The sequence below is a fragment of the Diaphorina citri genome, unplaced genomic scaffold, assembly GCF_000475195.1.
Source record: "Diaphorina citri unplaced genomic scaffold, Diaci psyllid genome assembly version 1.1 scaffold1822, whole genome shotgun sequence".
In the NCBI taxonomy this organism is placed as follows: Eukaryota; Metazoa; Arthropoda; class Insecta; order Hemiptera; family Psyllidae; genus Diaphorina; species Diaphorina citri.
The window spans coordinates 60591-72848 of NW_007379248.1; the positions used below are offsets into that span (position 1 = coordinate 60591).

The 12258-nt window shown below is 37.8% G+C and overlaps 3 protein-coding genes and 1 long non-coding RNA gene across 5 annotated transcripts in view; 1 reads left to right on the forward strand and 3 right to left on the reverse strand.

Annotated features, from left to right (window-relative positions):
* LOC103517361 (transmembrane protein 104-like) overlaps nucleotides 1–8390 on the reverse strand; it is a 9767-nt gene extending 1377 nt beyond the window's left edge. For both annotated transcript variants that reach the window (XM_026829477.1, XM_008482387.3), the window contains exon 1: nucleotides 8235–8390. In XM_026829477.1, coding sequence (XP_026685278.1) covers nucleotides 8235–8328 — 94 coding nt within the window. In that variant the 5' untranslated portion in view covers nucleotides 8329–8390. The remainder of the gene's footprint in view (nucleotides 1–8234) is intronic.
* Nucleotides 817–3254, reverse strand: LOC113470782 (transmembrane protein 104-like). Its single transcript, XM_026829478.1, has 2 exons — nucleotides 3037–3254; nucleotides 817–949 (listed from the first exon to the last, which is right to left on the reverse strand). The coding sequence occupies exons 1-2, from the start codon at nucleotides 3082–3084 to the stop codon at nucleotides 824–826; spliced, it is 174 nt and encodes a 57-aa protein (XP_026685279.1). The 5' UTR covers nucleotides 3085–3254; the 3' UTR covers nucleotides 817–823.
* On the forward strand, nucleotides 6238–7625 carry LOC113470781. The gene is made up of 2 exons (XM_026829476.1): nucleotides 6238–6390; nucleotides 7320–7625. The coding sequence occupies exons 1-2, from the start codon at nucleotides 6250–6252 to the stop codon at nucleotides 7569–7571; spliced, it is 393 nt and encodes a 130-aa protein (XP_026685277.1). The 5' UTR covers nucleotides 6238–6249; the 3' UTR covers nucleotides 7572–7625.
* On the reverse strand, nucleotides 7399–8013 carry LOC113470783. The gene is made up of 2 exons (XR_003393717.1): nucleotides 7957–8013; nucleotides 7399–7760 (listed from the first exon to the last, which is right to left on the reverse strand). It is a non-coding gene; the product is annotated as an uncharacterized LOC113470783 (long non-coding RNA).
* Nucleotides 8391–12258: the final 3868 nt, after the last annotated feature.

Below are 12258 nucleotides of genomic sequence, written 5' to 3' on the forward strand. Positions count from 1 at the left end.
AAAAAAAATTTTAACATAAAATAAAAAAAAAAAAAAAAAAAAAAAAAAAAAAAAAAAATCAGTAAAACATCAAAACTCTGTTCCGTGTTGATTTATGCCGGGCGTCTCTTCAAACTATTGACGTAGGTTTTTTTTTTTTTAAGAGGTTTGACAGAGGGAACTGTAACTGCTATGGTCTTATCGTCCCGAAATCGAAGAGAGAAGGAAGACAGGATAGGAGAAAGCCAGCCGTTCCGAGAACGAACATTATCCCATCAGGATAAAATCCGCCCCGGCCGGGAATCGAACCCGCGGCCTAGCGCTTACAAGGCAGACGCACTACCAACTAAGCTAACTAGGCTGGCTCCCTGCAATGATGTCAACATTATTTCTGAGCCAGCGTAGTTTGTTTGGCAGGTATCGCGCCTGCTTTGTAAGCGCCAGGTCGTGGGTTCGATTTCCGCCTAGGGTGGATTTAATCTTAAAGTAATAAGGTTCGTTCTAAGAAAGGCTGGTTTTCTCTTATCCTGTACTACTGCTCTCTTTGATTTTAGGAGTGATAAGACCTCTGTCGATACAGAGTTCCCTCTTTCAAAGTGAAGAAATACTTAAGTACTTAGCTATTGACAGGTAATTCCAATTCTTATTTATTTTTGCTGTGTGGTTCCTAAGTAAGTAAGTATATTCAATATTCATTATCATAAAAAAGTAGGTACCTACCTACTACCTACTTACCTAAAGGAACAATACCTACTTATCTATTAGGGTAAGACCTTACCAACCTATCTTCCTTAGGCACCAACTTATCTTCCTTAGGTACCAACTTATCTTCCTAAGGTGACTCTTACCTGAAGAAACATATAAGCACCAGGAATATGGATCCCAGGAGCCATCCTGTTTCGTGCACTGCTTTTGGTAGTGTCAGAGCTCCCGTACCAATTACCAGGTTGAATATGTATATCAAGCCAGTCTGGAAGAAAAGGAATGAAGTTGTAGTTAATTTCTTCTCTATCTATTGTAAAGGGTATTTTTCAATAGATTCAATATCCTGGATCCTCTGGATTCCCTTTCATTAGTCCGTCCTTTCTTTATTATTACTAATAATAAAAGGTATAGTGGACGGACTATTGTATTCGCTTCGGTGTCTGTCTGTCAGTCTGTCCCCATAGAAGGACTTATCCAAACCTGGTCGACCTATATATCCAGTCCCCAAGTTGATCCATTAAATTCACTGGATTCGGATTTTCAAGACTTTTTTTTAAGAAGAAGGGTAGGTCAATACACCTTCTAATAAAAGACATGTGATCAATCATCAACATTTGAAATGGATAAACAATGTATATTATTATAACAATATATATTTTTTATTTATAATGGATGTTCATTGTTAACAGTTTGTGCAAAAATTTCGACATCAAGATGACATAACCTCTGAAGTTGCCCATAATGAAGTTCTTTATGAAACAGAACCCCCTGTTAAGGGCAAAGGTATCAGGTTTCATAATCAAATGCTAATTCATCAAAACCATTATTTTAATCATCCGATGGTAGCATTCCAAGCAGGTATAAACAAAAACAAATGGAACCCAGGTCAAATGGTCAATCAGATAATGTTTAAATGGGGTTTTAATGGTATACCACCACTTTTTTTCCATTCCTGCCTGCTTACTCATCCAGTAAAAAGGAAAGGCCAAGTCATTAGGTATAATCAACCATAACTTCAGGGGGAAAAAAAAAAATCTACCTGTCAAATGAAAAGAAAATGTCTACTTATGTTTGACAAATAATAAATTTTGACCTTTTAATTTAACCTAATGAGGAGGGACATCATTATAAACAAGTGAATCATGTTTTCCAGAATATTTAAGTAAGTAAGAGAAAATTAATTGACAAAGGCCTTGGTAAAAGGGGAACATAAATCTTTATGAGTTGCAATAAAATCATATGACTCAAATCAGTTGAAAGACAAATAAAAGGTTGTATTGTTAAATAGAAGTATGATTGCACAATGCACATCATCAATAACCAACAGATCACAGAAGTTAAGCAAAAGAAAGTAAAAAATTACATAACTTGTATTTGGGGAATTACTGCCTGAGATAGAATGTACTTCTGGTTATTTGGTGTGCATTCAGCCTAGTAAGGACAGTTTTGTTGAGGATCTGGTTAAAATCTCAATGAAAGCATTGCCCATCAAAGGTCTGCCTCTTTATTACAATATTAAAAAGTGCAATTTTCCCAGGGAGATATTTTTACTTTCCTTATCCTATAGGAAGGAAAGTAATGTAATTGGGTCAAATTTTTTTTATACCTTAAAACCCAAAGTGCCAAAAACAAACTATTTTAAATTAAAACTAAAATATTAAGCAAATAGACAAGCATAAACTCTGAACCTTTATTTTGAGCTAAACATCAAGTAATTAAATAGCTTGTTAAACATATCAAACAAATGATATTAATTGAGGAAAGGCAGGTGTAAGCATTCATGCTAAACACAAGAGATTGTGTGTGACATTTGAACAAACATTGATATAGAGACCAACAAGACGGAAGATTAATTCAATGAAAGCATTTAATTAATTAGCCGTTCACACAATATTTGTGTCCCATTTTATGTAATCACATGAGCAGTTCAGTAAAATTCCATGTCAAAGGCTCCTGCATCTATGACAAACCTAGGCCATAAAAACTATGTGGTTGGTGACATGCTCAATAATACCATGGGGCTCTTTTCTAGAATGTGACAGTAATAATGACTATGAAAACACTTGTGACTCATCACTAGACAATGGTCTTGTAAACAAATATCAATGATGATCACTTCATCTGATAAGAGTTACATCACAAGTATTCCAGGGTTCCGTAGAAGTCATACTTTTTCTTCTGGAATTGGAGCCAAGTTATCCAATTCCCATGTAGGATTCTGGACTGAAATTAGAGAAATGGCTTCAAAAGAGGGAAAAAATGTGGCTTAAATTCTGTTCAGACAGAGTCTTCCAAGATACTTATGATTTCATCAACAGGTAGTTTGGAAAATGTATCTATGAGGATACTTACAGGTGTGGAGTACTTGTTCACTATAGTAAACTCTGCGTCCTCCATCATAGCATAACACACTTTACCTCGCTTAATTTTTAAAGGATTCTTTACGATTTCTTAAGAAGAAACAAAAAGAGCACGATCGTCAAAGTAATAAGAGATTTCCACACAGATTGCTAGAAAGAACTCAACTGAATTACTGAACTCAAATGCTTTCTGCTTTCTACTTTCTACAGTTTCTACTAGCCATTTGCCTTTTGTGTTGTTTATCAAATTTGATAATCAATCAGCTGATTTCGTTTTTTTTTTTTTTTTTTTATCACGCCTCAACCACACGATGCGTGCAGCGACTCCCGAACGAAGGAAGGAGTAAAAATTTGAATTTTAATGGAAATAAAATTCACGTTGATAATATTGAAAATTGACTATTTATTGGTAAAATTAATACTCTATTTAAAAAATAAATTTAAGCTTAAATTAAAAAAAAAAAAAAATATTTTTCGACTTCAAAATGCGAAACTGAAAGGCGTATTTCAAATACGCCTTTTTCAAAACCGGTCAAAATGGCCGCCAATCCAAAATAACCAAAATTCCAAAAAGCGTAAACAAAACTCAAACAAGGAGAAGGAGAAAGACATTTTTTTAATTTTAATTAATTATTATTAAATAATTTTTATTTAATTAAAAAGGGTTTATAAGTGGAATTCTCTGAGTTGTTCTCCATTGCATCAAGGTAGTGATTCCAGTGCTGTGTGCTTGGTCTTCCATAGAAATAAGTAAGTATACCTACAGATCAATCTCTTAAGAATCAGTTGTTAGGTAAGACACAGTAGTATTTTATGTTCCATCAGTATTTTAATGCCTGGGCTTTACCATAATATCATACTAACACCTTCTAGCTAACTGAATTACAGTTTTCTATGAAGTGCAAAGTTTGTTTCTAAAGATACTGTCACTATCATTTTGTTTCAGATGGTTAAATCCTAAATAAATCATGGAAGGAGATTCAAAGGCTGTGGAAACAACCAGCTCCAGTCCACCACCAACAAAGAAACTTAAATTTGACTCGGACACTACTGCAGAAACTAGTGGTTCCAGCAATGACAAACCTCTGGATCAACCCATCACTGATGAAACTTCTCCAAGTAAGAAACACCCAGCAAAGGATTCAGATGTGTCTGTGCCTAACAATAAACTCAAACCTGATGAAACCCCACTGTCTACTGACAAATCAATTGAATCAGCTGTCTTGGAAAATATTACAGCTGTAACAGCCAAGGAAACTATTGAACCCGAAGCTATTGGTAAAACACCAGGGGGGGGAAGTAAAACATGTGATGTTCAAATGCCTGTAGCTCCTGTCAAAGCTGTGGAAAAGGATGATGCAATGGCTAATAGTGGATCAGTAAAACACCAGAGGGGGGAAGTAAAACATGTGATGTTCAAATGCCTGTAGCTCCTGTCAAAGCTGTGGAAAAGGATGATGCAATGGCTAATAGTGGATCAATCATGGGGAGATTTGACAACGTGTGTTAATACATAACGTAGGACACGGAAGGGTTAATCTAGTTCTGGCAGATATTCGTCACTTTTTTTTTTTTATTTTAGTAAATTGAATTGATCTTTTTCAGTAACTTGTTTATTGGGTATCTACTGTTCTGCGCTTGAAAAATAATGTCTTGATAAGACATCGATAATTCGTTTCGTGAATAATTTATATTAAAACATTGAGTTTATTTGAAAGATGAATGAATCAATCCACTTTTAGACCTCTTCAAAAACACCAAAACTCACAACAGTTTTGTGTTGAAAATGACAGAACAAACGATACTGACGTAACAGTTTTCAAAACTTGTGAAATAATGAGAAAAACACGAAGTTCGAACTAGTGAAAAAGACGTCACGTCATAGTGTTCTAAAAAAGGAAGAATGAACAATGCGCACAAGACAGTTGCTTGGAAACGTAAACAAACCGTTGCTTAGCAACCGAAAGCATGTGGTGTTCATTCACACTTCACGCTCCCTTTTGTTAGTCCGTCCTTCCTTTATTATTACAATAGTAATAAAAAGGTATAAGGGACGGACTATTGTATTCGCTTCGGTGTCTGTCACTCGCTCGCTCGCTCGCTCGGTCGGTCGGTCGGTCGGTCTGTCTGTCCCCATAGAAGGACTTATCCAAACCTGGTCGACCTATATATCAAATTAAAGGTCTTTTTACCAGGAACACGAAAATGGTGGTGCAAATTTTGTCCAGAAAACCATAAAGCCAAAAAACCAAAAAAACTAGTTTTTGGGGGATTTTTTTCACATTTTCTCACACAAATGAGCTCTGATCTCGAAATTTGTCGCGACGACCTATAAACTCAAAGCGAGAAAGTTTTAGATAACACTTCAGCCGATCATTTAAGACCAGTGGGCATTTAGGTTCGATTATGGATTGATGTATTCACGTTTGCATAACTTACGAAAAATGCAATAAAGCACTGTAAATTTGTTACAGCCGGCAGATTCGGACTTATCCCTGTCCAAAGTGAGTGGCACCTCATCCCATCATCAATATTGTGACACAACCCCAGTCCTACTCCATCATGGGCAGCTTAGACCCCGGGGCACCCCTCAGTAAGTGCTGAAAAAATCACTAGTTAAAATTTAACAGGCAATTTAACTCTAACAGTCACCAAACCAAAAAATACCAGACTCATCTAAGTTTTATTTTGAGTTGATATAGTCAATTTGGATATTTAGGTCAGGGAGAAATACATTTTAAACATCTCCATGCTTCATGGAAACAAAATTTCTTCCTTCTTCTCTCCCCATGAGTACCTCTAATTTTACTTGAAACCCCCGCGCAGTTACTTAGGTTCTTGGAAGAAGAAAATAATGTCGTTGTTCTCGTATATGAAATAATGTCAGGGAATAAGCCTGTTTGCCTGATATCTGAATAGTACCCTAAACGAGGGAAATGTTTATCCCTAATTGCATCACGTTGAGATGTCACATACCTAGGTATGCTGTTTTCTACACAATTTGCATACACATTGAGAAGAAAAATAACCAAGTTTCACGAGGCCAAAATGTAGGTTACCTACGTTAGACAATTATGAATGCAATTTTTTTCTTCCCGTACATGTTTTGCAAAAAAAAAAAAAAAAAAATGCAAATGTTGCGAAAATTCAGGGTAAATATATTATAATGTTGATGTCGATGTTGCAAAAAATTCAGGTTAAATATATGATAATGTTGATTCTTTCTGTTGGTATTGTTGAGAATAACAAACGCTTGTTTCCTCGTTGCAGACTGACAGAAGAAGTTGTGTCACCATCTTCAGCAATACCGGTTCCCGCTAGACATGCTGCTCCTATGTTCCCACAGGTAATTAATTCTAGTGAACAGCAGTAGCAATAAGTTGCTGCAAAAGTCGCGTTGTTTGACTACTGCATTTTACCCAAAATAATACACATCGTGGAAAAGTATTGGGATGCACGTGGGAGAATGACCTAATGGCCAAGTTCCCGACATTTCAAAAAGAACAACCTAAAATAGAGTACTATGGCAAAAGATTGCATATCAACGTATTTCTAATTTCTAAGTAGGTTGAAATGACAAACATATACTTCTTCACTATTTGTAAAATATTCTGGGTTTTTATTTCATTTTCATTTTACGGACTAGTTTCGCATGGCAAAAGATTGCATATCAACGTATTTCTAATTTCTACATAATATGTTTTTCACTCTTATTATTTGTAGATAAGCTTGTTTCAGAAAAAAATAGAAAGTGACTCTAGCACTGGATGAAAAATCACCAGAAAACGATCATATTGGTGTACAAGTTTAGGGGTTGAGGCTCTCTTTGTTGTTTTTTCAATTTCCATATTATTTTAAGTCCGTCATTTTACGCTCTTGTTTTAATGTATTTATTTTTTAATCAGGCAATCTTATTATTTTGTGTCTTTTCTTACCCCTGGCAAACCTCGTTTCCTCACACACACCCCCGTTTCGATTTCTCGCTTTCAGCTCATTTCGACCCCCATGGATCCCCCTTTCCCATTGTCTTCCTCTGATTCCTTTCTATCGGCCTTCGTGCCCACTCCCTCCTCTAACTCCCCCTTCTACACCCCCACTAGCAATACCTTCATTTTGTTGTATTTTCAATTTCCATATTATTTTAAGTCCGTCATTTTACGTTCTTGTTTTAATGTATTTATTTTTTAATCAGGCAATCTTATTATTTTGTGTCTTTTGTTGCCCCTGGCAAACCTCGTTTCCTCACACACCCCCGTTTCGATTTCTCGCTTTCAGCTCATTTCGACCCCCATGGATCCCCCTCTCCCCTTGTCTTCCTCTGATTCCTTTCTATCGGCCTTCGTGCCCACTCCCTCCTCTAACTCCCCCTTCTACACCCCCACTAGCAATACCTTCATGAGTTATCCCTCGGGGCAGAACCTCCCTGGGCATAAACTTCCCGGGAGGACCCACTGTGCCTCGGCAGATAAAGAGAACGCCAAAAATTTCTTTTACCAAAATATTGTAAGTTTTGTTCTGATGGTTTGACGACGCCTCTTTGCATGGATCATTTTGAACTTGAGCTTTGGTGACTGGTTTAACACTCTAACATGACTGATGATTTCTCGATATAGCTTCCTAACCTCTATATAGCTTCCTATATTTTCTTTCCTTTTTAAAAGTGAAAACTAACATTAGAATGCGTAGGAAAATTCCCTAATGGTGGATTTCACCAACCTTCTTTCCGCATGGATCATTTTGAACTTGAGCTTTGGTGATTGGTTTAACACTCTAACATGACTGATGATTTCTCGATATAGCTTCCTAACCTCTAACCTGGACTATCCTCTGGCTTATATTTTCTTTCCTTTTTAAAAGTGAAAACTAACATTAGAATGCGTAGGAAAATTCCCTAATGGTGGATTTCACCAACCTTCTTTCCAGCCTCAAACAGCCAGTTAGCTTAACAGCCCTGTTAAGCCAATACAAATTAAATGGAAATTTCTTTAAAGAGGTTTGATAGAGAGGACTGGACTGTAACTTCCAAGGAACCTAATCTGTTTAGAATAAAATTCCCGGAATGTCTAGCCTTATCCTATCCTGTATTCTGCGCTCTTCGTTTTTAGGACGATAAGACCTTTGCAGTTACAGTTCTCTCTATCTATCAAACCTCTTCCCCCCCTCTTTTTCAAGTACTAGAATTAAGCTTACCGCCATAAGAGCCTGTGATGCCCACTAGTAGACTAATATCATTGGTAGTCAGTGCTATAACGAGAGGTATTAGTACCACAACAGAAGGCACCATTATATCACGGAGTACCCAACTGCTGCCTTCGTGAGGAAATAGAACGGCCTGGAACACACAGAACGGAAAATTTGTTTGTCAAAGGCAAAAAAAATTGGCCGTCAAAAGAGAAAATTTAGTTGCAACAGTGGTTTAGCCACCTCAGTCAGAAAAAGAGCCTTTCCAGGACCTCCAAAGTCCCGGTTGAGCCTTGAAGTTAGATTTCAATATGTAAAAATTTCATCAAAATCGGGAAAAGCATTCGGAAGTTATGTCTCAAATAAATTTTAAAGTCAGATTTTCAGGGCGCGTTGGCCGTCAAAAGAGAAAATTTAGTTGCAACAGTGGTTTAGCCACCTCAGTCAGAAAACGAGCCTTTCCAGGACCTCCAAAGTCCCGGTTGAGCCTTGAAGTTAGAGTTCAATATGTAAAAATTTCATCAAAATCGGGAAAAGCATTCGGAAGTTATGTCTCAAATAAATTTTAAAGTCAGATTTTCAGGGCGCGCCTAACTTCTTCCACTGGCGGATGGCATTGGTTGTGGCCATCGCTTCCAGGACAAACGTCACTGTCACGAAACTAGGGGAAATGAAGAAGATTTTTTTTTTTTATTTATTTTAAAGAATTAAAGTTTTTTTTTATTATTTGAAAGAATTAAAGTAAAAATTAATTACTCATCCCTAAAGGGAATTTAGATAAAAATTAAAGTTCCAAACATAACGTCCGTGTTTCATAAAATGTTTCGCAAAAGTTACAGAACGTTCCGACTTGTCGTGAATTTCATCTGACTTTTCCCGAAGGTCATGTAGGCAAAGTAATTTAAATGAGAGTGTTTTCATTACACACGGCAAGAATTGCTTCCGAACGACAGATGGGAACGGGCTCTTATGCCGTAATGTTACAGAAGAAAAACCTCTAAGATGGTTGCATAATACCTGCAATGATTTTTTTTTTAAGAGGTTTGACAGAGGGAACTGTAACTGCTATGGTCTTATCGTCCCGAAATCGAAGAGAGAAGGAAGACAGGGACACTATAGAATTCCAGCAACCTAAATCAGGGAAAGTAACTCAATGATAGAGTTCTTCCACCCTAATAAGTTTCATAAACTTGTGACACCCTATCACTATTTTTTCCTCCCTCAAAGTGGAGTCAAACCCGCCACCTAGTAAAATATAAAATATTACATTTTTTTTTTTTTAAGAGGTTTGACAGAGGGAACTGTAACTGCTATGGTCTTATCGTCCCGAAATCGAAGAGAGAAGGAAGACAGGATAGGAGAAAGCCAGCCGTTCCGAGAACGAACATTATCCCATCAAGATAAAATCCGCCCCGGGCGGGAATCGAACCCGCGGCCTAGCGCTTACAAGGCAGACGCACTACCAACTAAGCTAACTAGGCTGGCAAGAAGAGTTTGATATGATGAACTTGACGATTTTATTAATCTTTAAAAATTCAAGTGGAGAGTCCCCTTCGTAAAAGAAATCCCCCTTAACCAATTCAGAATTTGTTGATATATTTACTCACTAGCTAAATCCCCTTTAGGGGGTGAACTATTAATTTCTAACGAAAGTCACAACTTTGGGTCGCGGTTGTGTTTTTTGGGTCACTAGGAAGGTATTCGCTATGGAAACTCATTTTTTATATTTAATATATTTTGTTTTTTACTGATCCATAGGTTCACCACCCCGATCTACGGCAGGAATTCTGCTGAATCCTGACATGAGCAATATTGCCAGTCTGCCATCTGTTGTGTCTCACAAGGACAGTTAGATTACCTGGACTATTGGCATCGTGAGGACAGTTGGACCAGAACATTCTGTGGTTTAAGTTAGACAAGAATCACAGGGGTACATCACTATTGAATTTTATCAATTCAGTAGTAGTCGCTGAATTTAAGAGACAAAGCCTCCTCCTATCGTCCTCTATTGTGAAGTCATTGTATGAATGTGTGTCCACCTGTCCACAAATAGTCGATGGCCTTCGATCGATGTGAAATTATTGTGGATCTACGATCGATTGACGGCCGGTCGACTATGTTTGGACACACCTTTGAAGCTATTGTTAAAACACCAGAGGGGGGAAGTAAAACAAGTGATGTTCAAATGCCTGTAGCTCCTGTCAAAGCTGTGGAAAAGGATGATGCAATGGCTAATAGTGGATCACCTACTGAACTGAAATTGGACAAACAGGGAGATCCACCAAAAGCTGATGGACCTCAGCAAGCTCAAGATACAAGAGTCTCTGATAAGGTTGCTGAAAATGAAAAAGTTTCTGCTGCTCCTGTTGATGTAAAGCTGATGGACCTCAGCAAGCTCAAGATACAAGAGTCTCTGATAAGGTTGCTGAAAATGAAAAAGTATCTGCTGCTCCTGTTGATGGTAAAGAAAAACCTGTGGCTGTTGCCAAGCTTGTTGAAACAAAAGAAGGAGAACCAAAACCATCTCCTGTAAAAGTACTCAAGAAACTGCCTGGCCTTAATCCAATCCGACCTATGATGCCTGTTGATGGTAAAGAAAAACCTGTGGCTGTTGCCAAGCCTGTTGAAACAAAAGAAGGAGAACCAAAACCATCTCCTGTAAAAGTACTCAAGAAACTGCCTGGCCTTAATCCAATCCGACCTATGATGATGGGTGCACCCAGAGCTGCCGTCCCTGCTGAATCTTTACTCAAGCAGCAACTCACAGTGGTGACTGAAAGTATGGGGGCACCAATGCAGACAAGTAGAGTCTCTCCTGTAAGAGTATCGCCTACCACAGGTTCCCCCAAGTCACCAGGGAGAAGCCCAACATTCCCGGGTCATGCTGGGATACGAGTGTCTCCTGTGAAACAGATTGGGGGAGCAACACTCTCCCCTGTATCACATATGGGTGGTGCTACCCTATCACCTGTGAGGAATAAAAGTCCTGTACAACAAATGCATAGAGGTAGTGGTATCCCTGCTGAATCTTTACTCAAGCAGCAACTCACAGTGGCAACTGAAAGTATGGGGGCACCAATGCAGACAAGTAGAGTCTCTCCTGTAAGAGTATCGCCTACCTCAGGTTCCCCCAAGTCACCAGGGAGAAGCCCAACATTCCCAGGTCATGCTGGGATACGAGTGTCTCCTGTGAAACAGATTGGGGGAGCAATACTCTCCCCTGTATCACATATGGGTGGTGCTACCCTATCACCTGTGAGGAATAAAAGTCCTGTACAACAAATGCATAGAGGTAGTGGTAGCAGGTACAAACAAAAACAAATGGAACCCAGGTCAAATGGTCAATCAGATAATGTTTAAATGGGGTTTTAATGGTATACCACCACTTTTTTTCCATCCCTGTTAAGGTCAAAGGTATCAGGTTTCATAATCAAATGCTAATTCATCAACACCATTATTAATCATCCGATGGTAGCATTCCAGGCAGTTATAAACAAAAACAAATGGAGCCCAGGTCAAATGGTCAATCAGATAATGTTTAAATGGGGTTTTAATGGTATACCACCACTTTTTCTCCATTCCTACCTGCTTACTCATCCAGTAAAAAGGAAAGGCCAAGTCATTAGGTATAATCAACCATAACTTCAGGGGAAAAAAAAAATCTACCTGTCAAATGAAAAGAAAATGTCTACTTATGTTTGACAAATAATAAATTTTGACCTTTTACCTGCTTACTCATCCAGTAAAAAGGAAAGGCCAAGTCATTACGTATAATCAACCATAACTTCAGGGAAAAAAAATCTACCTGTCAAATGAAAAGAAAATGTCTACTTATGTTTGACAAATAATAAATTTTGACCTTTTAATTTAACCTAATGAGTCCTGTTAAGGTCAAAGGTATCAGGTTTCATAATCAAATGCTAATTCATCAAAACCATTATTTTAATCATCCGATGGTAGCATTCCAAGCAGGTATAAACAAAAACAAATGGAACCCAGGTCAAATGGTCAATCAGATAATGTTTAAATGGGG

Bases quoted from the DNA above. Each gene is read 5' to 3' on its own strand.
- LOC113470781 (XM_026829476.1), top strand. From the start codon at position 6,250: ATGATAATGTTGATTCTTTCTGTTGGTATTGTTGAGAATAACAAACGC. The intron at 6,391-7,319 runs GTAATTAATTCT...TCTCGCTTTCAG, and splicing joins CTGCTCCTATGTTCCCACAG to CTCATTTCGACCCCCATGGA.
- LOC113470782 (XM_026829478.1), bottom strand. From the start codon at position 3,084: ATGATGGAGGACGCAGAGTTTACTATAGTGAACAAGTACTCCACACCT. The intron at 950-3,036 runs GTAAGTATCCTC...CTTTTCTTCCAG, and splicing joins TGAACAAGTACTCCACACCT to ACTGGCTTGATATACATATT.